General features: G+C 37.7%; 1 protein-coding gene across 4 annotated transcripts in view; it reads left to right on the forward strand.

Annotated features, from left to right (window-relative positions):
* Positions 1-5981: 5981 nt before the first annotated feature.
* Positions 5982-26715, forward strand: part of camsap2b (calmodulin regulated spectrin-associated protein family, member 2b) — a 55333-nt gene continuing 34599 nt past the window's right edge. For 2 of the 4 annotated variants that reach the window (XM_083525492.1, XM_083525494.1), the window contains exons 1-4: positions 5982-6659; positions 18702-18961; positions 24633-24794; positions 26212-26292. In XM_083525492.1, the coding sequence (XP_083381618.1) occupies positions 6521-6659; positions 18702-18961; positions 24633-24794; positions 26212-26292 (642 nt within the window). In that variant the 5' untranslated portion in view covers positions 5982-6520. The remainder of the gene's footprint in view (positions 6660-18701; positions 18962-24632; positions 24795-26211; positions 26293-26715) is intronic. The other 2 variants (XM_083525491.1, XM_083525493.1) reach the window with 1 other exon arrangement.

The raw sequence follows: 26715 nt of genomic DNA on the forward strand, positions 1-26715 counted from the left end.
ACGCTGATTTTCTTCATGAGTTTGCTTGTTTTCTCTCAGACCTCTTGATCAGTTTTGATAAAGTGCTGCTTGTAGGAGATTTTAATATTCATGTAGATGATGCAAACGATGCCCTAGGATTATCATTTGTCGATTTACTAAACTCTTTTGGAGTTAAACAAAACGTCACCAGACCAACCCACCGTTTTAACCACACACTAGACTTAATAATATCCCACGGAGCAGACGTCACTGATATAGATATTTTACCCCAGAGTGATGACATCACAGACCATTATCTCATACTGTACACACTACCGGTAGAGCAGATTAACCGTGTTTCACCACGGTATCGACTTGGTAGGACTATTATTCCAACCACTAAGGACAGATTCATAAATAACCTGCCTGATTTATCTCAGTTTCACATTAAACCCATAACTGCTGATCATCTTGATGAGATGGCGAACAACATAGACCTTATCCTCACTAGCACTTTAGACACTGTTGCCCCCATCCGGTTAAAAAAGGTTCGAGAACAAGCACCTGCACCTTGGTATAATAGTCATACGCATGCCCTAAAGAGAACAACACGTAATCTGGAGAGAAAATGGAGGAAAACTAAATTGGAGGTATTTAGAATTGCGTATAAAGACAGTATGCTTAGCTACAGACAGGCACTAAAAGCTGCTAGAGCTAAACACCTGAGCAAACTCATAGAAAATAACAAAAACAATCCCAGGTTCCTTTTCAGTACAGTCGCTAAATTAACAACAAATCAGGGATCTGAAAAATGTGTTCCATCACAGTTTAGTAGTGAGGACTTTATGAATTTCTTCACTGAAAAAATAGATAACATTAGAAAAACAATTGTGGCAGTTCAACCTCTGACAGCATCTCCCGACACAATCGTACTTACAACCCCACAACTACACTGTTTTACATGTATAGGACAGGAAGAGCTGTATGATGCTATTATGAAAGCTAAATCAACAACATGTCAGTTAGATCCAATTCCCACTAAACTACTGAAGGAAGTGTTATATACAGCTGGTGAGCCTCTTCTCAATATTATTAACTCCTCACTATCGTTAGGTCATGTCCCTAAATCCCTCAAGTTAGCAGTTATTAAGCCCCTCATTAAAAAACCTAATCTGGATCCAAGCACGCTATCGAATTACAGACCAATTTCAAATCTCCCATTTATGTCTAAGATTTTAGAAAAGATTGTCGCTGCCCAGTTATGTAACCACTTGCAGGAGAACAATATCTTTGAAGAGTTTCAGTCAGGTTTTAGGCCCCATCATAGCACAGAAACTGCTCTAGTTAAAATCACTAACGACCTGTTGTTAGCTTCAGACCAAGGCTACATCTCCCTATTAGTTTTACTAGATCTTAGTGCTGCGTTCGACACTATAGATCATGATCTTCTCCTCGATCGCTTACAGAATTACATCGGTATTCAGGGACAGGCATTAAGCTGGTTTAAATCCTACCTGTCCAATCATTACCATTTCGTAGATTTAAATGGAGAGCTATCCAGGATAAAGCTAGTAAATTATGGCATGCCACAAGGGTCAGTTCTAGGACCCCTGCTTTTTACAATATACATGCTTCCATTAGGAAATATTATTAGAAGGCATGGAATTAGCTTCCATTGTTATGCTGATGATACCCAGCTATATATTTCATCCAAACCAGGCGATACAGCTCAATTAGCTCGCATAACTGAGTGTGTTGAAGAAATAAGAGATTGGATGACCAATAACTTTCTGCTATTAAATTCTGATAAAACGGAGATTTTGCTCATCGGCCCAAAAAATAGTACACAGAAGCTCCAGCATCTCAGCCTGCATTTAGACGGTTGTTCTGTAACTACTAGTTCAACGGTAAAAGACCTGGGAGTTATTTTAGACAGCAACTTATCTTTCAAAAATCACATCAATCAAGTTACAAAAACAGCCTTCTTTCACCTTAGAAATATTTCTAAGCTAAGAAATATGTTATCTATATTTGATGCAGAGAAGCTCGTCCATGCGTTTATGAGCTCTAGAATAGACTACTGTAATGCATTACTAGGTGGATGTCCTGCATCATTAATAAACAAGCTTCAGTTAGTTCAGAATGCCGCAGCAAGAGTTCTTACTAGGTCAAGAAAATACGATCATATAACCCCAATCTTATCGTCCCTACATTGGCTTCCTATTAAGTTTCGAATAGACTACAAACTACTGCTACTCACTTATAAAGCACAAAATGGTTTGGCTCCCATGTATCTATCCAGTCTTTTAACACGCTACAATCCGTCACGCTCCCTGAGATCTCAAAACTCTGGGCTTCTAGTAGTTCCTAGAATAGCAAAGTCCACTAAAGGCGGTAGAGCATTTTCACATTTAGCTCCTAAACTCTGGAATAGTCTTCCTGACAGTGTTCGGGGTTCAGATACACTCTCCCAGTTTAAGTGTAGATTAAAAACATATCTTTTTAGCAAAGCCTACACATAACACACATCACACACATCACATCACAACCTTGTGCTCCAGAATATATGATTACATGCACATTATCAACTTGTGCTGTTAATATCATGAACAGCAGCTACGCTAATTCCTCTCCACTGCTTCTCTTTCTCTCCCCATCCCGAGGCATCCTGAGGTTTGGCCAGCTCCAGTCACGTCCCACCTCGTGAAGATTATGGGCCTATGGATGATCATGGAGAAGTAGATGCCGAGTGTTTAAAGGCCCTGGCATGGAGAAGCTGATGCTGGATCTATGATGATCACAAATTGTTCTGTATTGTTGAAAGATTTATGACCAAACTCTTGATGTCACCCATATGAGGATGGGTTCCCCTTTGAGTCTGGTTCCTCTCAAGGTTTCTTCCTCATATCATCTAAGGGAGTTTTTCCTTGCCACTGTCGCCACAACTTGCTCATCAGGGATAAACGCACACCATTCACCTTCACTGTTGTTTTCTGTAAAGCTGCTTTGAGACAATGTCTGTTGTGAAAAGCGCTATACAAATAAACTTGACTTGACTTGACTTGACTTACCTTTGAAATTAAACACACTGAAGCACTTGGCATGTGCTTTACAGCTGCATGGTTATATATTGCAATTGTAGCCCTTTAGATTCCTAAAGGTTACAGCTTAGGGTTGATAGACTAAATAGTAGAACACCACACTAGATCCTTTTATTAAAACATATCAATCCAAAAGAATTTTGGATCGAAGAAACCAAGAATTTGATTACAGGCTCAAGGAAACTAGGTAGTTATGTTCCGAATTTGTGGTCAACAGCATAGATTTTTGAACATGGTAATGTCAGAAAGTGTCTCAAATTACTTTCCTTTCATAATTCTCAGGCTTATCAGGTTGCCAGGTCTGCATAACAACAACATTGCAAATTCTACATCACATATTATAATATTGTATATTTGATCTGAAATTAGAATATTTTAAATATATTTATACAAATGTTATCATTTGGTATGTCCTTTTTCTGTAATAAATAGTGTGTGCAAAACCTGATATCCCAGCTTAATTTGTGATGTTATGGAATGCTTTTTTTTCTGTCTTCAAGTGCTCATATAGAAGTGCATTTCCCAATCCTTCTCTATAAAGATGCAAAAAAAAGAGAGCGAGAGAGAAAAAGAAACCAAAGGTATAGTGTCTTTCAAGAATTAGGTGTGGGGTGTAGTCAGATTCCAGTGTATGGCTGCAGTCTTGAATATTTGCAGTTTCACTGCTGGTTTGATACAATAAATATACAGTATATATAAATATACAGTATATATAAATTACATTATATAAACTCACCGGCCACTTTATTAGGTACACCTTACTAGTACCGGGTTGGACCCCCTTTTGCCTTCAGAACTGCCTTAATCGTTCGTGGCATAGATTCAACAAGGTACTGGAAACATTCCTCAGAGATTTTGGTCCATATTGACATGATAGCATCACGCAGTTGCTGCAGATTTGTCGGGTGCACATCAATGATGCGAATCTCCCGTTCAACCACATCCCAACGGTGCTCTATTGTATTGAGATCTGGTGACTGTGGAGGCCATTTGAGTACAGCGAACTCATTGTCATGTTCAAGAAACCAGTTTGAGATGATTCGCGCTTTATGACATGGCGCGTTATCCTGCTGGAAGTAGCCGTCAGAACATGGGTACACTGTGGTCATAATGGGATGGACATGGTCAGCAACAATACTCAGGTAGGCTGTGGGCGTTGACACGATGCTCAATTGGTACTTATGGGCCCAAAGTGTGCCAAGAAAATATCCCCCACACCATTACAAGCAAGATGGATCCATGCTTTCATGTTGTTGACGCCACATTCTGACCCTACCATCCAAATGTTGCAGCAGAAATCGAGACTGCTCGGACCAGGCAACGTTTTTCCAATCTTCTATTGTCCAATTTTGGTGAGCCTGTGCGAATTGTAGCCTCAGTTTCCTGTTCTTAGCTGTCAAGAGTGGCAGACCCGGTGTGGTCTTCTGCTGCTGTAGCCCATCCGCCTCAAGGTTTGGCGTGTTGTGCGTTCAGAGATGCTCTTCTGTGTACCTTGGTTGTAACGAGTGGTTATTTGAGTTACTGTTGCCTTTCTATCAGCTCAAACAAGTCTGGCTATTCTCCTCTGACCTCTGGCATCAACAAGGCATTTGCACCCACAGAACTGCTGCTCACAGGATATTTTCTCTTTTTCGGACCATTCTCTGTAAACCCTAGAGAAGGTTGTGCGTGAAAATCCCAGTAGATCAGCAGTTTCTGAAATATTTAGACCAGCCCGTCTGGCACCAACAACCATGCCACGTTCAAAGTCACTTAAATCACCTTTCTTCCCCATTCTGACGCTCGGTTTGAACTGCAGCAGATCGCCTTGACCATGTCTAAATGCTTAAATGCATTGAATTGCTGTCATGTGATTGGCTGATTACAAATTTGCGTTAACGAGCAGTTGGACAGGTGTGCCTAATAAAGTGGCCGGTAAGTGTGTGTATGTGTATGTATATATATATATATATATATATATATATATATATATATATATATATATATATATATATATATATATATATATATAATTATTATTATTTATTTTATTTTTTTTATCAATCTTTATTTTGTCCCTTGCCTTCCACAAACCTTAATGGAAGTGCCATAATCTCAAACTTAAATTCATCAGTAAAATAAGACTTTTTTCCAGCGATCCACTGTGAAATGCTTGTCTGTTTTAGCCCTGGCCAAACTTTTAGCTTTGTTTCCCTTTCTGAGATGCTCTGATGTCATTCTTTGAGACCACTGCTGGCCTTGCTGTGACTTTCGCAAATTGGAGACACTGGGAATTATTAGACACAATTCTGAATCTCTAATGAAGTTGTAGTCCTTTCACTTAATTAAAATAATGTCCAATGTTTTAATCACTTTTAGTTTATCTGATATTGCTCTGCATAAAACTGATCTAGTTTAGCAAAGTAGTTTCAAATGCCATGCACTACACCCCTAGAAACTTTCTGTCTATTAATGATGTGATGGTGAGAAAGCCCTTCTTTTGCTTAAATTATGCTTAGAATTTAAGTTCTGACATTTTTACTTACTTCTGAGCAGAATGGGGATGAAAAAGAGAGAATTACAACACAAGCATACCAGATTTGGCATTAAAAATTAATTTCAATTTTAGATGGGAAATATAACTGAGAATGATCTTTAACAAATTCTGGAAAATACTGTGAATGCATGCATAGTCAGTGCTATCAAAAACTCACATCTTCACGCAACATGTATTACTTTTATATGTACTTTAAATGGCTTGTACTTTTACAGACCGAAACCGAATGATGAATAATTTTGGGCCGTGGGTGTGTGCAAGGATTCATATACAGGTTCATTTGTATATCTAAGATGCGTTCAGATGAACAAACGTACGGATAATGTCAGGCGGAGGAGAAAGTTTGAAGTTGAAAAGATGGGAAACGTCACTAGACTGCATTTGGGCGTAGCACGCATGCGCAGGCAACTCCTGCTTTTCCAGACTAGTGCGGCAGGGCGAAGCGCAGAGAGAGAGAGAGAGAGAGAGAGAAGGAAGGAAGGAAGGAAGGAAGGAAGGAGAGAGAGATTTTGAGAGGGCTCCGTATTAAACTTTCAGAAGAGGCAGATCTGCTAAAGGCAAATGCGATGCTGGTTGTAACTCTGTAGGGTGCATTTATGTACTTAATGATGGTCGGACTTTGCGTCTCCGGCTGCGCTTGAGCTTCTGCCGTAACCTGAGCATAATGACGGAGAAAGGCTGCAAACTGCCGTAGTTTTCTCCGTTTGGCTCGATTTCGGCCCACGATAGAGGAACATCGGAATGGTTTTCTCCGTTACACCGGAACATCCTGCCGCGCGCCCAGCCGTTCTTCAGAAGGCGGGGTTGTAAAGCTCGAGGAGAGCTCAGCGGTTTTTTTTTTGGTAGGCAATTTGCGCATTCGGAGAAATGCCATCAGCCGGGGTTTTCACGTAGATCTGCGCTTTTCCTTGTGGAACTCGTAATGGAAGACGCGGGAGGTTCCGGGTACAGCGGGAGGACGTTCATCGTCCCGAAGATCACCTCATTTGATCAGTACGACTTCGGCAGGGCCAAAATAGCGTGCAGCTTGACGTGGCTCGTGGCCAAAGCTTTTGGCTCAGGTAGGTGGCACTTACACACAACTCAGAGTGAGGTGGAATTTGATAGAAAACATACAAGTTACTGGGCCCGTGTTACATAAACAGTATCGCTTAGATGAGCAGTAACAGTTAATATTTGGTTACTTGGCGTTTTCTTCTCCAGCACATGATGCGTTTCCAAGGTTACGGTTGAAAACCTCCTTCACTCTAAAAACTGAGTCACGGGTGCGTGTGTAACTGATGTTCTGTCTAAAACGTTAGTATGATAATCTCGAAGTAGCACCAGTTCTCTTTACCCCAAGGCCTGTTATTATACTACAACTCAACCCTCTTATTTAAAAGTCGTGTATACTTAAAGGCTTAAAGTACCATTGACTGTGTGTGTGTGTGTGCTTGTATATTCACTACTCGCTTTATTATTGATGGATAAACAGAATCTGAATCAGGATTAAAACAGATGCTACAGCATGAGAAAGATTTTGTTCTAAATGTAATAATTCCAGTTTGGTTCAGATTTAAGATAACAGAAGGGTACTAATCACCCTGCAATCATTAAATCCCATCAGCCACTGATCCACTCCAGTCCAAATATTCAATATTCATATTCCTTGGTTGGGTAACTTTTTTTGTTTTTTTTTTTTTGTTTAATGTGGACAGCAAAAATATTAACACAGGTGGTTCATTGAAGACATGGCTTAAAATACTTGAAATATAAATCTTACTCTTCAGGAATGATGTACTGAAAATGTACTGCTTGGAGCTTGCTTATAAAGGTTTGTTCCATTAACTGTTATTTCTTACCTGTGTCAGTTTAAAGTTTTATTCTTTGAAGTTGACAGCCTTCTATCTGGTTAAAGAAATTTGACTTAGTTAGGGATGCACCGAATATTCGGCCACCGAAAATCTTCGGCCGAAAATGGCCCAAAAGTGCATTTTCGGTTTTCGGCCGAAAGACTTTGATCACCGAAAAAACACGGCCGAAACAGTTTGTTGTGATGACGCAAACAGAAACCGCTGCCTGCACGTGCATGTCTAAAACAACATGTCTGCGGTGTGGACGTGTTTCTGTATATCTGAGAAAGACCCACGGATAGCGATGTGCAAAACATGTAATGCCGAAATTTCGTCTGTAAAAACTTTCTCCACGTCGGTTTTAATTTGTTCTGAATGCACTTTGTTTTTTATAAAAGAACATATTTAATTTTACAACCTTTCAGCAGGACTGAGGGCCTGTACATTATTATTTAATGTACACATGAGTGCATTTAAGTTAACCATTTAAGTTTGAATTTTAATTTATTTTATCCTGTGCATTGTTGCAATGTGCTATAAATAAATATTTTCAGAATTTGTAATTGATTTATTCTTCGAAACTTTAATATTTAATTTATGCAATTGAAATGCCTTGATTTTAGTAAGTTTAGTACACAATCATAGCCATAAATGCAATGGTAATAATAATTGGCATAATTTCTTTCGGTTTTCGGATTTCGGCCTTGCCTTCCTCTTTTTCGGTTTTCGGTTTCGGCCAAGAATTTTCATTTCGGTGCTTCCCTAGTCTTAGTTTATTCGCCCCTTAACCTCCAGGACTTCTCGGCAATACTGTATTTAAGCACCGGATATACACAATTTGTTCTAAGGATGGTGGTCACCTTTTCATTAGACCCATATGTGTGCTACTGTTGTCACAAAGTTGGAAGCACACAGTTGTATACAGTGATGTGTATGCTATTATAATCAATTATTAATTCTCTTCACTATGAGTGCCAAATGTGTTCCAGCATGGCAGGGCCCATGTGCCCAAACTGAGGCCCATACATACATGGTAGGAGTGGAAGAAGAATATAATAGCCTTTATTTGTCATGTATACATTACAGCACAGTGTATATCCCAGCTTGTTCAGAAGCACAGGGTCAGCCTTGCTCATGGGCCCAAGAGTGGCAGCTTGGCGATACCCCAACCTTCCGATGGAAGGCACACCCAGGACTCCTCTTCTCACCTGACATCAGTGCATGATGCTCTCTTTGCCAATAGTACAAATTCTTGCTAACATGCAGGAGAGATGGCAGTGAAGTTTTTAACAAGATTGTTTAACAGGATTTTGGAAGGTGAGAGGATGCCTGAGGAATAGAGAAGGAGTGTGCTGGTACCGATCTGAACAAGGGAGATGTGCAGACCTGCAGTAACTACAGGGGAATAAAGTTGATCAGTCACACCATGAGGTTATGGAAAAGAGTAGTGGAAGCCAGGCTGAGAGAAGAGGTGACCATCTGTGAGCAACAGTATGGTTTTATGCTGAGGAAGAGCACCACACACACATTATCTGCTTTGAGAATGTTGATGGCAAAAGTATGGAGAAGGTCAGAAGGAGTTGCATTGTGTGTTTGTGGATTTAGAGAAAGCATACAACAGGGTGCCGAGGGAGGAGTTGTGGTATTGTATGAGGAAATCAGTTGTGTCAGAGAAGTATGTGAGGGTGGTGCAGGACATGTATGATGACAGTGTGACAGCAGTGAAGTGTTCAGTAGGAATGACAGACTGGTTCAAGGTGGAGGTTGGACTGCATCAAGGATCGGCTCTGAGCCCTTTCCTGTTTGCATTGGTGAAGAACAGGTTGACAGACAAGGTCAGACGGGAGACTTCATGGACTATGATGTTTGTGGATGATATTGTTATTTGTGGTGAGAGTAGGGAGCAGGTTGAGAAGAGCCTGGAGAGGTGGAGGTACACGCTGGAGAGAGGGGAATGAAAATCAATAGGAGTAAGACAGAGTGCATGTGTGTGAATGAGAGGAAGGCAGTGGAGTGGTGGAGTGCCGCAAATGGTGCGGTTGCAGAAAGAAAAGGTGGAGGAGTTTAGGTACTTGGGTTCAACAGTGCTGGTAATGAAGAGTGTGTTAGAGAAGTAAAGAAAAGTGTGCCGGCAGGGTGGAGTGGGTGGAAAAGAGTGGCAGGAGTGATTAGTGATGGAAGAGTGTCTGCAAGAGTGAAAGGGAAAGTTTATAGGACGGTGGTGAGACCTGTGATGTTGTATGGTTTAGAAACAGTGGCATTGAGTAAAAGACAGGAGGTGGAGCTGGAGGTAGCAGAGCTGAAGATGTTGAGGTTTTCGTTAGAAGTAACGATGATAGACAGGATTAGAAATGAGTTTTATTAGAAGGACAGCGCATGTAGGACGTTTTGGAGACAAGGTGAGGGAAGCGAGATTGAGATGGTTTGGACATGTGCAGAGGGGTGCATGGGGTATATCGGTAGGAGAATGCTGAGGATGGAGCCACCAGTAAGGAGGAAAACCAAGGAGGTGGTTTATGGATGTGGTGAGGAAAGAAATGCATGTAGTTGGTTTGAAAGAGGCAGATGTAGAGGACAGAGTGGTATGGAGATGGATGATCCACTGCGGCGACCCCTAATGGGAGAAGCGGAAAGAAGAAGATGCCCCAAAATCTAGCCTTTACACAATTGTGGCGGGTTGCATCTAAATCAGGAATAGGATCTACCAAAGGTACATATGGTTGTAATGGTCAGGTGTCCACAAACCTTTTCTGTATATAGTACGCTGGAATACATTCAGATGTAATCCAACTAACTGGAATATATTCAGATTCATTATTATTATGTTTACTGTATAGAGTTTCCTGGTGAAGCAGCCTAGTTTACCACAACAGAGACCCCCAATGGAGTGAGCTAAATCAGGAAAGCCAATGGCTGAATGTGTGTTGGAATGGGGTTAGTAAAGGGGCTGTCTGTTTCACCTCGTCAGACTCTACCCTGATGAAAGTAAAATTCTGATAGAGTATAGTGTTTAAGCTCATAAGGTTCATACAAGTACATGCAAAGAGTAATTAAAAAAGTAGATCGAATATATACATTATGTACTTTAATGATGTTTGAAAATAATATTCTGGTATAATATGCTGGTATGCTAATATCATATTCTGTAAAAGTTTAGGCCAATTAATATTTCCATTTAATGTGAATGTGGTCAAGCTGTAGGGTCAAACCACTGTTATTTATTGGGCTTAAGATTTAGATTTTTCTGTTTAGTTCTGCTAATATTCTATTTATTTACTACAGTGTGCAGAGATTTTAGCCAGTTTTTAATTAGCAAATCTTTAATTATTATGATCGGCATGTGTTTTTGCCCTGAAATACACATATTAAATTACGACTCAAGATTTAAAAGATAGAGAGATTTTAAATGTAGACATCATGATTGTCCTGTGAGTCTAAGAGGTTTTTTGTACTGGACTTTATGGTACTGATTTCATAAACAGAACATATAAAGCAAATTTTACTGTTGTACCTTCTTTGCCCTTTGGCATTTTTGGATCCATATCCTGTCTGAATCACCACATCAGCATGAAAACACTGCTGACAATTGAAGCAGACAAACACAGGAAGTGTAGCCTTTAACGGTAGCTTGTCTCCATACTTCTGCTTAAGATGCTAGTGTACTGGTTACCTAAGCAGAATGTAGGTAGCTTAATGAGAAACATGCACTCTAATAATGTCTAGTTTTTTAATGGGGATGATGCTTGTTACATCGCTGTATGAGTGTGTTCATGATAAGGTCAAATGTACATGTGACTCAGGACAGAGCAGCAGTTGTCTAGAATGAGAAAAGTATACACATGGGAGGATGGTCTACTCTCTGCTCAGTCTTTCTGAGTCTATAATGGTGGCAGTAAAATACACAATACTTTGCTACTGTGCAGGGCTGAAACAATGTCTAGAGTCTTCATAACATCACTTAAACAGTAAGCAGATTATTAGCCATTTTATCAAGCACTTTGTTACTGTTAAATGTTGCTAATGTATTTTTTTAATCCATCGGCTGTAATTTATCTTATTCAGATTGCTTATGAGGCACCGACCTGAACTCTAGACTATAAGATTTTTAAGAATATGGTTTGTAGTGATTTTTAACTTAGCAATGTCATTTATTTAGAGAGGTAGAGATTTGAAAGATGGTTATGGTTACTCTTGTGGAAAATAGTATATGAGAGTGAAAATGTTGGGTTGTGTATTTATTTATTTTGGATTTGCATTTTTAAAGCAGTGTATTTGTCAATTTTATTGCTCACTCTCATAAAAATGTATACTGTTCGGTGTAGTGAAATAAAAATTCTCTATTGTTGTGATGAAATAATATTTAAGAGATGCTTACAAGCTGTTATTCTTCACTGACAACGTTTTATTATTCCATTACCTTTAACCAGCCTTTATATGATTCGTAGTGTAAATATTTGTATTTTCCTCTACTGTTAATAGTGGTTTCTTTTCAAAAATCTGTGAGATTTATCTGCCTAATCCTTGATGGAGCTGATAGGAATGCTTCAGGGTGACTGTTTTTGTGTGTTTATATTTTCGGAAAGAGCTGTTTCCTGCCTCTTTCTCCTCTCCTGTGACTGACACACAAAACGGAAACACTTTTTAGAATCAGGCTCAGGAAATCTGTGTGTGTGTATATAGGGCTGGTGTTTTTTGGACAGCCTTTCTTATAGTGGGTAAGTACTAAGTAGTAAGGTGTTTTCTTTTGACGCAGAATTTTTGTTTAGTTCTGGACAGACCTGTATAAAAACTTCACAGCATGATGAGCAGAATTTAGCCAAAGTCAGTTTTCAGATGATGTCTATAAAAAGAAAGTAACAACGCACTGACTGGCATGGCTTTATTTATTTTACAGGGTGACTACTCAAATAATGTTAACAAAGATGGTTAGGATTAGCTTCCACCCATCTATACTCTATAAGTTCTTCTAGAAAGGTAGGCCATAGTGTCTCAAAACTTTAACATTCCCAGTACAGTATATTTCACGCATCCTCTTATTTATTAGTTCAAATTGTATTATATTTTAAGTACTTCTCAGCACTAAAACATTTTCCAAACATTCATTTTCCAACTAAACAAACAAATAAGTATAATGCTACAGAAAATGTCAGTCTATGCCTAAACATTATAAAGGCTTGCGTGTTTGCATGCATGTGCTAATGTAAATGACCTACCTGCGTAACTGTGTGTGTGCATGGGGCCCTGAAGTGGACTGTAAGTTTGTATGGCTGGTCCAAGATGATCAGCCATCTTTCGCCTTGTGGACAGTTTTTCTAGGGACTACAAGCATGTATCCACCACAAGCATGGCGAGATAAAGTGGTTATAGTAGATTACTGAATGGTGACTGACTTTTTTTTTTTTTTTTGAGAGGTTTGTAAGTTATCATTTGCCGGCTATGCTGATCTTTTTTTTTTTTTTTTTTTTTTTTTTACTTCTGATTATGCTATATGGTGACAATAGAGTATACAGTGATGTGATTTCTTTTTTTTTCTTTCATGTTTGTCACACTTTAATGTTTCTGATCATCAAATAATATTAGTAAAAGATAACACAAGTGAACACAACATGCAGTTTTTAAATGAAGGTTTTATTATTTAGGGAAAACAAATTCCTAAACTACATGACCCTGTGTGAAAAAGTGTTTGCTCCTAAACCTAATAACTGGTTGGGCTACTCTTAGCAGCAACAACTGCAATCAAGCGTTTGCGATAACTTGCAATGAGTCTGTTACAGCGCTGTGGAGGAATTTTGGTCCACTCATCTATGTAGATTTGTTGCAATTCAGCCACATTGGAGGGTTTTCGAGCATGAACGTTTTAAGGTCATGCCACAGCATCTCAATAGGATTAAGGTCAGGACTTTGACTAGGCCACTCCAAAGTCTTCATTTAGTTTGTCTTTAGCCATTCAGAGGTGGACTTGCTGTGTGTTTTGGATCATTGTCCTGCTGCAAAACCCAAGTTCGCTTTAGCTTGAGGTCACAAACAGATGGCTGGACATTCTCCTTCAGGCTTTTTTGGTAAACAGCAGAATTCATGGTTCCATTTATCACAGCAAGTCTTTCAGGTCCTGAAGCAGCAAAACAGCCTCAGACCATCACACTACCACCACCATATTTTACTGTTGGTATGATGTTCTTTTTCTGAAATGCGGTGTTACTTTTACGCCAGATGTAATGGGACACACACCTTCCAAAAAGTTCGACTTTTGACTCGTCAGTCCACAGACTATTTTCCCCCAAAAGTCTTGGGGATCATCAAGATGTTTTCTGGCCAAATTGAGACAAGTCTTGATGTTCTTTTTGCTCAGCAGCGGTTTTCGTCTTGGAAATCTTGAGGATCTTTTGGTCTACTTCACTTTGTCAGGCAGGTCCTATTTAAGAGATTTCTTGATTGTGAACAGGTGTGGCAGTAATCAAGCCTGGGTGTGGCTGGAGTAATTTAACTCAGGTGTGATAAACCACAGTTTTAACAGGGGGGCAAACACTTTTTTACACAGTCCATGTAGTTTTGGATTTTGTTTTCCCTTAGTAATAAAAACCTTCATTTAAAAACTGCATGTTGTGTGTTCACTTGTGTTATTTTTTACTAATATTTAAATTAATTTGATTATATAAATATATATATATATATATAAATATATATATATATATATATATATATATATATATATATATATATATATATATATATATATATATATATATATATATATAATTATATATATATATTTATATATAAATATAAATATAAAGTGTGAAAAACACTCAAAAAAATAAGAAATTAGGAAAATAAGAAATCTGTAATTAGTCTATTTTGTTAATATATATAGTGTGCCTTTTCCTGCCTGTGTTCATACGCTCCTCATTTTGAGGTTGGATTGTTGTATTGGCAAAAACTGTGCCTATTGTCCTAAAATGTCTAGGCATTCTGAATCATATTTAAGAATTAACACATGCCACAAAAACACTAATTGATGCTAATGGGGGCTGTGATGTGCAACTTACCCTGAAATATTTTATTATTGTATAACAAATTGGTCTTAAGTAGGGCTGTAGCTATTAATTTTTTTCAGTAATAGAGTATTTTACTGATAATTCCATCGATGAATCGAGTAATTGTATAAAAAGTACTTTTTTCTTTTTTAAAGAGCAACATTATTTATACGAGAGAAATTAAGACTGGACATAAATTAACAAGTGATTGGTTTAAATTTTTATCGTCTAAAGTGTTTGAATCTGCTTATAGATCAGTGATTTGCCAGTGATTACAATGGTGCAATATTAATTAATGGCACATTGCACAAAAACAAAGTAAATGTAATTCTACCGGTACTTAAGTAGCTTTTTCACGTCTCTGTACTTTTCTCAAGTATTTCCGTTTGGGGAGTCTTTTACTTTAACGTCACTACATAAAAAAAAAAAAAAAAAAACAGTCGTTCCTTTTTATTTAAGTGGATAAAAATTTGACTGTTCAAGCATGTAACAAGCCACCAATCAGTGTAGTGTGTGTGTGTGTGTGCTCTGTTTTAAACTTGTTTTGATTGGCACTTGGCAGTGGTGGATGCAGGCAGAGGTGACATGCATCCAGTGGCATCTTGTCTATTCTATCTATTCTTTTTTTTTTTCTCTTTAATTATATAAAGGGAGTCATGGCCTGGTTCACCCAGGGCATCATTTGAGCTGAAACTGCCATTGCCGGTTGCTGGTATCTCCTTAGCATGAACATACAGTTTAGTGTTGGTTTAACAGCAAGCAGAACATTTTTAGAAGGGAATAAATGATCGAAGAAACTAATGACTCAAAGTTTCCACACCACCCCTGGTCTTATTTGCTCGATTTTTTTCAAATGTTGAAATAAAGGTTTTGGGCTCATATTAAATTGTTAATACGACGTTATAGCCATAATAAATCATAGTACAGTACTTGGATACTTACCTACATTTAAAGGCAAATACTTTTGTGTACTTTTGAAAGTTTAAAGTATGCACTTTTACTTTTACTGAAGTCATATTTTATGTACTGTATCTCTACTTTTACTCAAGTACATGCTTTGTGTACTTCGTCCACCACTATCTCACACACACACACACACACACACACACACACACACACACACACACACACACACACACACACACACACACACACACACACACTCACTCACAAAGGGCCAGTCATTTAAATGGAGATGCCTGTAACCAAGATTCTAAATGTTAAATAAATGTCTCCTAACAAATGCTTCACCACATCATTTGTAAAAATTACTTACATGGCAACCTGTTAAAGACATGTTTTAAAATCTTTTTATGATCAGTATTTGATTATTGTGAAGCTGCTGCTTTACATGTCCCCATGTATCACCTATTGCAATAAACATGACGTAGTAGAATTTAATTACCTGCACTGTGAAACAAGAATAATACACACCTTCTGCTTGAGATACATGTAGTCATATTGTGGTGCTGTGTCTCACCAGCTCTTTCTTTGTATGGTGGGGGATTCTAGTATTTAGATTAACAATTTGGGACAGAGCCTGTCAGTTGAACTATATGTTTATTAGCAGTATTTAGACTTGATTCTAAATGGGTAAAGTCTAAATACTGCTAATAAACATATAGTTCAACTGACAGGCTCTGTCCCAAATTGTCACACAACACAGTCACAAAACTCAGAGTTTGGAGCATGTGGACTGTGAAGCATGGTGGTGGTACTGTGGTAGTTTGGGGATGCTTTGCTGCCGCAGGATTTATTATTGCTTTTTTATCACTGAGGAAACTAGGAATTCTGGGTAATCTGTCCATTATCTGACACTGACGTACAGTGATTCAAAAAACACGAGTAAGTCTACATCACAATGATTAAAATACTTATAAAAAAAAAAAGTAAATGTTAATTTTTGGAATGACAAAGTTTAGACCTAACCCTTATTGCAGTAGAACCTGAATTCCCAGTTAATTTTTAGTTTAATCATGCTCAGTAACCTGATGGATCCTTATACTCTTCACGTGAAACCATCTTCAGCAGCAGTGAGTGGTCTGCAGTTGAAAAGAAAATCATTCATTGGTAAGGATTCATAATGAATCAAGTAGGTCCAGAAAGAAGAAAGGGACAGGAGTACTGGTACCTGTAGCATTTTTTTTACAGCAGGTGGGGTAGGGGGTGGAGGTAGTAGGGGTGTGTGATAGAGAGAGAGAGAGAGAGAGAGAGAGAGACAGCCCTCCAGAGGGTGGTGCGGTCAGCTGAACGTACCATCCGCACCGAGCTCCCTGACCTGCAGGACATCTACAGCACATGGTGCCAGACCAGAGCCAGGAAGATTATGGAGGACCTCAGCCATCCCAACAATGGACTATTTTCTTTGTTGTGTTCAGAGAAGCGCTTTTGCTCCTTAAAAGAGAACATGGAGAGAATGAGGAGAAGCTTCTTCCTGCAGGCCATTCGGAGTTTAAACCAGGAAACACCCAGGATGTAGTATTGGACCTCCCTCTCCATCGTCACTCATTTCCGCGCAACTTTTTTGCAGTATTATGACACCTTAACTCGGGTCTGTCACTTTAACTCTGCACTTGAACAGCACAGTACCACTTTATACCACACCATACTGCACATGAACACTTTAAGGACAATCACTGAATCACTTAAATTTTTACTTCCAAAATCTGCAATTTTAATTCATGTATATACATATATTTTCATATTTTTTCTATAATTTATATATTTTTTTAATCATCTTTATTTTTTATCCTTAAATTCTATTCCTTTTTTATGCTTAAATGTTGGACAGTCATACAAAGCATTTCCCTGCATGTCGTACTCTAGGTATGTATGTATGTATGTATGTATGTATGTATGTGCAGGTGATAAATAAAATTTGATTTGATTTGACATGCATTATTAGGAGGTATATTTATTGTTACATAATTGTATAGGACACAGTGCAGTGTGATCATGGTACAAGTAGGAATTTGTTCAAGACTAGCTATGACAGTATAACTAAAATGGAGAGGCATAAGGTTACACAGAGTTATTATAACACAGTTATGAAAGATCTTTGGGACATAAAATGACTCTCCCACCACCGTCAAACCTAAGAGAAACTTGTTAATGAGGCTTGACTAAACAAATATGTTTTCAACCGAGACACAAACACTGGGCCTATTTCTGAGTCCTGAACACTAATTGGAAGGTTGTTCCATAACTGTGGGGCTTTTTAAGAGAAAGCTCTGCTTCCTGCTGTAGTCTTTACTATTCTAGGTACCATCTTTGATCAAACTAGGCGTGGAGGATCATAATCAACAAGTTAGTTCAGGTACTGTGATGTGAGACCATTCAGAGCTTAAAATTTCAGCAGCAGTATTTAAGTGGTTAAAACAGGGGTGATGTGGTCATATTTTTTGGTTTAGGTCTCTTGCTACTACATTTTGGAGCTTATTTATGTACTCACTTGAACACTCAGACAGCAAAGCATTACAATAGTCCAACTTGGATGTAACAAAAGCATGAACTAGTTTTTCTGCATCATTTAACATCATATTTTTTAGCAGTATTTCTAAGATAAAAGAAGACTTTCTGAGTACAGGTAGCCCACGACATACAGAATAGATAGGGACCGGAAAAATGTTCGTAAGTCGATTTTTCGTAAGTCAAGAAGAGCAAGATTTACATGTCTCGTGCCCACAATGCATGCCTGACAGTCGTTCTTCTTCTTCTTCTCCCTCGGTTTGCGGCATTGTCAAATCTGAATATTGCACACAGATTTTGAAAGTTTCTTGAACATGCAAGTTTTTTTTTTGTCTTGCATTTTTTGGGTGGCAATGGCCGTGTTCGTATCTCTGAAAGTCGGGGGCTGACAGTAATATCTACATGATTCAAAGAAAAGACTTACTCAAATAAACCAACTATTAAGGGCATAAGGAAAAAAAAAAAAAAAACGAGTTTGCTGTGTTCTTTGTGACATTTTGCTAGGATTGTTGCAAATGTATACAAAGTCAATATTAGTGCTTTAGCAGTAAAATTTCTATTAATACCTTCACAATGTGGAGCAGAGATCCTGATTTATCTTTTGAGAGATTTATTAATCAGGTTCTAATTCTTGGCCATGTTGTCTAGGCAAAGCGTGATAGTATGTGCCTATAATTTTGTTTTGAGTATCACAGTTTTACTTGACAAGTTAAACTTGTCTGTCTCTGAACTGTTTCGTCTGTGTGTTTGTGTGTGTGTGCGTGTGTAGATTGTATTCCAGTAGAACTGGAGGAACCATTTTATAAGGACCAGTATGAGCAGGAGCACCTGAAGCCTCCGGTAGCATCTCTGCTGCTGTCAGCTGAGCTTTACTGCAGGGCAGGCAGTCTGATTCTGCGCAGCGATGCTGCTCGACCACTCTTGGGTCACAACGGGGTCATCCAGGCCCTCGCTCAGAAAGGCCTGTACGTCACTGACCAGGAAAGACTTGTTACTGAGAGAGACCTTTGCAAAACACCCATCCAGATGGTGAGAAATCTCTTTTCTCTTAATTTTTTTTTACTGCTGATCCTGGTTGCATCTTTTTTCAATGAATAGCTGTCTTACATACTAATCACACTACTAATACTACTACAACTTACTACCACTACTACTACTACTAACTATATAATATATCTGCAGTAACTACTTTATCCTGGTGAATCCTGCATCATCTGGTTTTGTCTTGCATCACATGTGTGACTGTCCACTGCCAATGAACATCTCAAAGCTGTGAATTGAGTCATGAAAAGCATACATTTGGCATATATTCATTTAAACTGGTTTAAAACCCATTTCTAAAAAGTAAAAGTTTACTAATGTAAGCTGTTATTTGTAGCTCTTGTTGAGTGAAGCTGCTTGAACAATGTTGTGTTGGAATTTACAGTAGGGATGATGTAACTTGCTTCATTTTGGCAGCAATTTTTAGAAGATTTTCTTTCCCAGATTTTTTAAAAATTGTTACCTTTGTAACCTTTAAACCAAGTTCAGACAAATAGTACCTCAACAGAGGATAAGTTCTATTAGGCATTAGTTTTTTCCATCATGCTGCTTCTTTTTGGTTTCTTCTTTTATTTAATTCTTCTTCACTTTGCAGTGAAAGGCCTGTTGCTTAATTTGTTTTATTTGTCAGTTGCAATTCAGTCACTGTAACTAACAAAATATTTGTACATTATTAATGGCAATATTAATAATATAGAGATGCATATAGGGGGGAATGAGTCACAAAAGGAAAATAATTTCTCTCTCAGACTCTCCTTTACATTAATAATTATATTATCAACCAGTCTGGAAAAATATATTAAAGAAGAAACAAGAAATCTAGAAAAGTTTGGTACACCTGGGTCTTTGTCCACCTCATGCCAAAAAGAAAGAAAATTTGTAATGACCTCAGAGACGCAAATGTTGCTACTCATTAATCTGGAAAAAGAAGTGAGAAGGACTTTTACAAATGGAAAGCTTTTGAGATAGCTGCTAATGTTGTTACAAACAAATTTAGTTCAAGGTCAGACAATTTGATTTAAAGAGAAGCTAATTTGTGTGATCTAAAGACCTTTGTAAGCATTTTAAATGTTTATCTTCATGAAAGTACAGTTAGAAAAAAGATTGTACAATGTTGGGCTTCAAAAGAATAAGGTCCCAAAATTGCATCTGAACAACCCACAAAAGTTGAAGAACAATATTCTCTGGACTGATAAGACCAAGGTGGAGATGTTTTGTCATCATGCACAGGGGCAGTTATTCTGGAGTCTTTGATTGTCACATTTACTTCTGCCTATATATTTAGCTTCACAGATTTCATTATGCTTTTTTATGAAACATTAATTGCTTTTTGATGCAGTAATGCATAAGAGAGCAAATAAATATCTTGGTCAACATTTGTATAAAAAAGAGTTTTGTTTAGTAGTGTTGCTGTAATGAAGGCTTTTCCCAGTTAGCCTCAACCCAAGCATATGAGAGCTAGACAGAATGTATGCTGGTCTCTGCATTGCAGTGTTTTCTAGTCTCTCTCTCTCTCTCTCTCTCTCTCTCTCTCTCTCTCTCTCTCTCTCTCTCTCTCTCTCTCTCTCTCTCTCTCTCTCTCTCTCTCTCTCTCTCTCTCTCTCTCTCTCTCTCTCTCTCTCTCTCTCTCTCTCTCTCTCTCTCTCTCTGTGTGTGTAAGTGTCAACTGTGTCTACTGGGGCAGAGTAAGACCAGCCTTCTTATTATTGATGTAGTTCCATCAAAGAGCCCACATAAATAAGCCCATCTGTTTTCTTCCTCACACACACACACACACACACACACAGTGTGCATATAGATTTAAAAAAACACCATACATGTATTCATACTGCTTGCCCAAATGTGTCACAATTAACTTCATGGTTAATATCCGTGTGTGTGTGTATGTATGTATGCAGGGTATGCAGTTTGGCTGCACAAGGGGCATGGTTTTGGTAGAGAGCTTGACCTTCTCAGAGTCAATCAATGCCAATATACTCACTCATGTGCTCCGAAATATAGTACTTATAATATCTTTATTCAAGAGACTCTTATTTCAGGTGCAGAGAGAAGCTCAACTACACACCACTATCTTCATGATTTCTATGCAGAATCATGATAATTGTATTGTTTCACCATCACTGCAAATGTATGTGACCTAATTGTAGCACTGTAACAGTGTTTTGCTGTAGGTGTACAGGTCGAGGGATATGCAAGACGTGAAGGGATTGTGTGTGTGTGTGTGTGTGTGTGTGTGTGTGTGTGTGTGTGTGTGTGTGTGTGTGTGTGTGAGAGAGAGAGAGAGAGAGATATTATTTATGCACATGTGTGGCTCTGACTAGAGATGCGTGTATGTGTGTGGGTTTAATGCTGCAATATGACTGTGGGTGGGGCTAGGAAAGCGAGAGCAAACATGCACAGAGGACACAATCTCCTCTTTCTCTCTTTTCATTCTCTCCTTTGCAGTAATGACACCCAAAGAGCTGCAAGATAGATAAGAAAATAAGGCAATTGATCTATACGCTTTTTTTTCCTCTTGCTTCTTTGCTCATCTGTTATATTTAGTAGTGCTCCACCCTTCTGTGTTTCACTAATAGCCAGTATTCAGAACAAAGCATAGTATGTACACAAAAGGGAATGGAAAGGCTTTTTAACCTAAGAAAGAATGAGAGAGAAGTGATTTGAATAGCAAACTGACCTAAACACACAACTCATTAAAGAGTATAGAAGTACCTGAGTGTTTAATTTTGCTCCTCACTTTCATGTTTAGTGTTCGATCTCTTTACACTGTTTGAATGGTGTTTTTTTTTTTTTTTATTGGAAGTCTTGAGCGCTTGTTGAAAAAATACAGCAGTGAATGAATCAGCATTACTGAGGTCACCTGGCCCATTGAATTTAGTGTTTGACTGTTACATAGTTAAGGGTAAAGGGAACTGTGCCATTTAAGACTTATTTAAGTAATTGTTGGCTAGAGGAAGCCACATTCAGCAAAATGCCCCAGGGGCATTGGTGAAATTTTGAGATAAAGAAATGACCTGTGCAAAGTCGGTTTGGTTGTGACAGAAAACAACCAGCATATTTTTCTATTTTCTAATGAACTTTTTATGACCTTCAGCAAGTGACCTTATAAATGTAACAATTTCCTCTTAAAAAGGATCTTGTTGTTTGGCTATTCCATATAACAATATATTTTGTAGTAAAACTATTACAAAATATTGGGCATAGTTAGATCACTGTTGGAAAGTCTGAGGGATGTTAGTTCTCATGTAATTAATATTGGCTTAAAGTTTGTATACCAGCCAGAGCTAGCTTTTAAGCTGTGCTGTTATTCACAATGCACACCTTCAGAAGCTCTGTGGGGCCGCTCCCATTCAAGCATGTCTTAACTATTACATTTTATTCTCAAGGTGAACTGCCAATCTGAATTTTTTGATGACTTACATCATCACAATATTATATTTGGAAAAATTCAAGTCCCTGAGGGATGACTTTTTTACAGTTAAACTGCTTCCCCGTTAGTGGTACTTGAATTAAAAAAAAGTTTTTTTTTTATGCATCATAACAATGAGTTGTGATGATGCATAAAAAAAACTATTTTCTTATTAAATAATAGGTGAAAATTGTCTTGTGTTGTTGGCATGAAATATTATATTTGCTTTAGCTTATGTAGTAATATTATAAAATGTACATTTATATAATAAAATTCAACTAAATTAAAAACCTTTTGCTCTCTTTTAAACATTAATTTTTAGGAATATTCAAACTCACCTTTTGAAAGAGATTTTTGCATGGTACAGCACCACCAAGATCTTCAGTAGTATGAAACTGTTTTATTTACACAACTGCCATGCAGGTCCGAGTTAAACAGCAGAAGTACAATATAGCTTATAAGCTTTAATGCCTGTAAAGCAACAGGACAGGGGAAGAGAGTTTCATGTGAATGTATTTAGTTGTTTTATTTTTTTAGGTCTGGATGTCCTCACAAAGGAAATGGTTATATCTGACAATGTAGAGACATTGTTAGTTACTTGCTAAGCTAAAAAAAAAAGAAAAGATTAAAGCCATCCTTTGTTAAATCTGCCTTTGATGTAGGAGATGGAGATTTAACTGCATAGTTATGTATAAAATAAAATAGTATTATGGTTTTGTGTGTGTAGGTGTGTGCTATTATTGCATGTTCCAAATACTTTTAAGCTGAGATACGAACATAGTAGTCACAACTCCATGTGTGGTTGCATGATTTATAACACAGATTGAGAGAGAATCTCTACTTATGTTTTATTCAATTTAATCTTTGAAATATTGGAAACAATATTTAATTTTTATTATGTAAATAGGACCTGCTTAAATCAACAGAGTATGTGTTTTTCTTTATCTGTTTTGTTCTCCTTACATGTTGGATTGAAAACTTCACTATAATCAGAATGGTGGTAGAAAGTATTCTCTATATAAAATTCATCAGTCTCTCTTATATATTTCAATAGAGTTCACTGTTCAAGGTATCAACAAATAGCCTGCTCCTTAGTACCAAAGTAGGCATAATCAAAATTATGATATGTGCTGTGTAAAGACATTGCTGGTGAATCAGATCATACTTTCTACTTATATTTATACACACACTCCTAATATTTTTAATATATTTTTTAAATATTATTTAACCTAAATTTGTTGTGTGTACTGTATGTTGTGGTTCATCTGTCTAATGGAAAGGTCATTTAAAAAATGTATATGCGACATGAATCCCATCAGTGAATATAAACATGCCAGAAATTATTAACTTAAAATAGCTGAAAGAAATAACTAATACTCTAATACTTAATCTAATATTTAATAATCAAGTAAAAAGAGAATATTTGAGAGCTAAGCTAATAAGTGAAATCTTTTCTTATACTGTCCAAGCTCATAGTCAACATGAGGAATAACACCAATCCTATCCAACAGTCCCTGCACAGTGAGTGAGATGTTACCAGCACTCGGTATAGGTAGTAATATCTGGGTCTCTCATGTTTGCGGGGTGGGTTGCTGTGATTAGCGGTGGTCAAATTTAAATATATAACTAAGTTGTAAGTGATACTCTGGATTGTGGGCTCAGCAGTCGGTGAGTTTGAAACTATCTGAGTGGTCTGGGATGGCAGTCGGCCACAACACCATTGACCTGCTATATTCTGATGTCACATTTAGCTCCATCTGAACCAATCAAGACTTGACCAATACGAAAAGAATGAAAGTGCCAGGCAGATGAGTATTTGCAAACCAGTTGTTTCTGATCTTTTTTTTTTTCTTTTTGTGGGCTGAGTCAATAAGTCAATCAATCTGTCCTGTTTGAAAGTTTATGTGGTTGTGAATCAACTTTACCTGCTCTGGTGAAATTGAAGTAGCAAAAAGCATGACAACCCTCCCATAAGGCAATGGTTTTACAGGAAGTGACCATAGACTGTTGCGTACTTATTCTTTTTTACTGCTTTGTCTTTAGTTTTTTATCTTGTTATGGGCATTGTCACTACTTGTAGCATGAGGCAATACTTGCAACACTTATTTTTTTGGAGCAGTGCATATTGTTGAACTAAAATGAGATATTTGACATTCTCCTAACCTGTACATCTACAGTGCTGAATGTTTACATGAAATTTCGTAGCTTGTGTCAGTTTTTTTTTTTTTTTTTTATCTGCAACACTTGCAGAGTTCCCACCTGGCGATGATTGACACTCTGATGATGGCATATACAGTGGAGATGATCAGTGTTGAGAGAGTGCTGAGCTGTGTACAGAAATACTCGCCTTTTTTTCCAGAGGAAGACTTCCCTTACGACGCTGAAGAGGCTGTGACCACCTGGATAAACAAGGTGATATCCTATAGCCAGACATTTGTGTTTTAAATGTATTTTCTCTTAATTCAAATGTCTTTTGTTCTTTTCTTTAGTTTTTTTATTTCTGTTAAAATCTCAGATTAATTAAGTAGTCATTCTGAACTATATTATTTGGTAAATACAATAAAATACTACAATAATATGTCTTAAGCTACTACAGTAAGCTACTGCAAAACTAATTGGGTTTTATGTGTTTAAACTGTTTGAATTGAACTATTCTTAAAAACTATTCTCTGCTCTAAGTCTATATGCAACTAATTATTCAGTGGCAATTCCACCTGGATGACCTGAATGCCGAATCATGCTTTCTATGTGGGACAGCAGTTGGAGGGAACTACAAGAAGCAGAGATGTTGCTGCCCTTTGCAAGTTTAGTTGCTAAATTCTGTGCACAGTGGGAAGAAACATCAGTAGAAAAAAAATCTATTTAGTAGCTGCTGAGTAAATTCTTTCCAATTGTGCTGTTCAGCTTTTACAAAGAGAACCACATTGGTAGTATATGGATTTTCTGCACCTTGCAAGATCTTTAAACACCACCTAGGCTTATGGACGTGATGGTCGGGCGTCCACAAATTTACATCTACCTACACTACCTGTGGTGCAACTGAGAGACATAATGAGAGGCAAGTGAGAGATATACATTTAAATAGCTAAGAAGACTGCATATAAAGCGGGTATAAAAGTGGCATCTGCTCTTTGACTGGGCTTTATCTAAACAAGATTGAAAATGCTGTATTATTCCATATTGTTGTCTAATTACACACAATGCCTTGTTATGCAATAGAGCATCATCGGTATCTGCATTCAGGATTTGGGCAGCATAGATCTTGGATATAATGCTTTCTCTGTTAAAACTATCATCATAGGCCAACCTGCTGCTGATTCAACATTTTAGCTGTAATGCATGTGATTGATATTCAGCACAGGAGAGCTGTCTGTCTCAATCCCCATTCAAAATTCATACTATGGCAATGTGAATTCTAGAATAATGAGCTCTGTGTAGGGGTGTGCACAGATCTTGCCTAGCATTATCCAATTTTGCACTGGCTACTGCTATTTCGTGAGTGGCTGCCATGGCTAATTTAGAGCCCATTCACCGTGTCTGTGAGCCAAGCACATAGACTGTTTTTAATGTGGATTTTCTCAGACTAATTTGTAGAGTATGTATAAGTTGGACACTAAAACCCTTCAATAGTTACTGCTGAGGACATGTATACTTAGAATCACCTGTAGACATAAGCAAATAATGTCACTCTTGGACTTGGCTAAAGAGTCTCTTAGAGTATATTGCAGTGCAGAAAAACATGCACATATGCACACGAATTCAGCAGTTGATTTTCAGTGTCCATGGCAGTAGGCAACTAACTTGTAGCTTTATTTGTGTTTCATTGAAGGTAAATGAGTACTTGAGAGAGATCATGGCTCAGGAGCAAAGAGTAGGAAAAACACTTGAGGCCAAACCTGCAGTCCAAAAGGTGAGTTTTATGCAAATATATTTGTCTTACAAAAGACTTATGTTTTTTGTAAGGCATATGTTTATTGTTGACCACTGCACAGAACAACATAAAATACAAAAATGGAATGTCATAGAACCACCAAACTAACAGAACTAGTGTAGTTTTATTTTTTTCCCATTTTAATACCAAAAAGGTCATCAATCTGTGACCAGATATGCTTACCCTACAAAAGGTACATGCAATGTTACACTCAACTGATGGGCCTCCTCTCAGTCTTAGAAACACAATTAAACATAAAATTAGACTTTCCCTAATTGTAAATTTTCAGGGCCACTTTCTGCAGAATTTGGTGGTTTGTTTTCAAGTTCAAGTTGAAATCACCATCAGCTTTCTCAGCAGGGCAGTTGTCATCTTGGCGGTGTGTTTTAGGTCGTTACTATG

The sequence above is a fragment of the Silurus aristotelis genome (genome assembly GCF_946808225.1).
Source record: "Silurus aristotelis genome assembly, chromosome: 22".
In the NCBI taxonomy this organism is placed as follows: Eukaryota; Metazoa; Chordata; class Actinopteri; order Siluriformes; family Siluridae; genus Silurus; species Silurus aristotelis.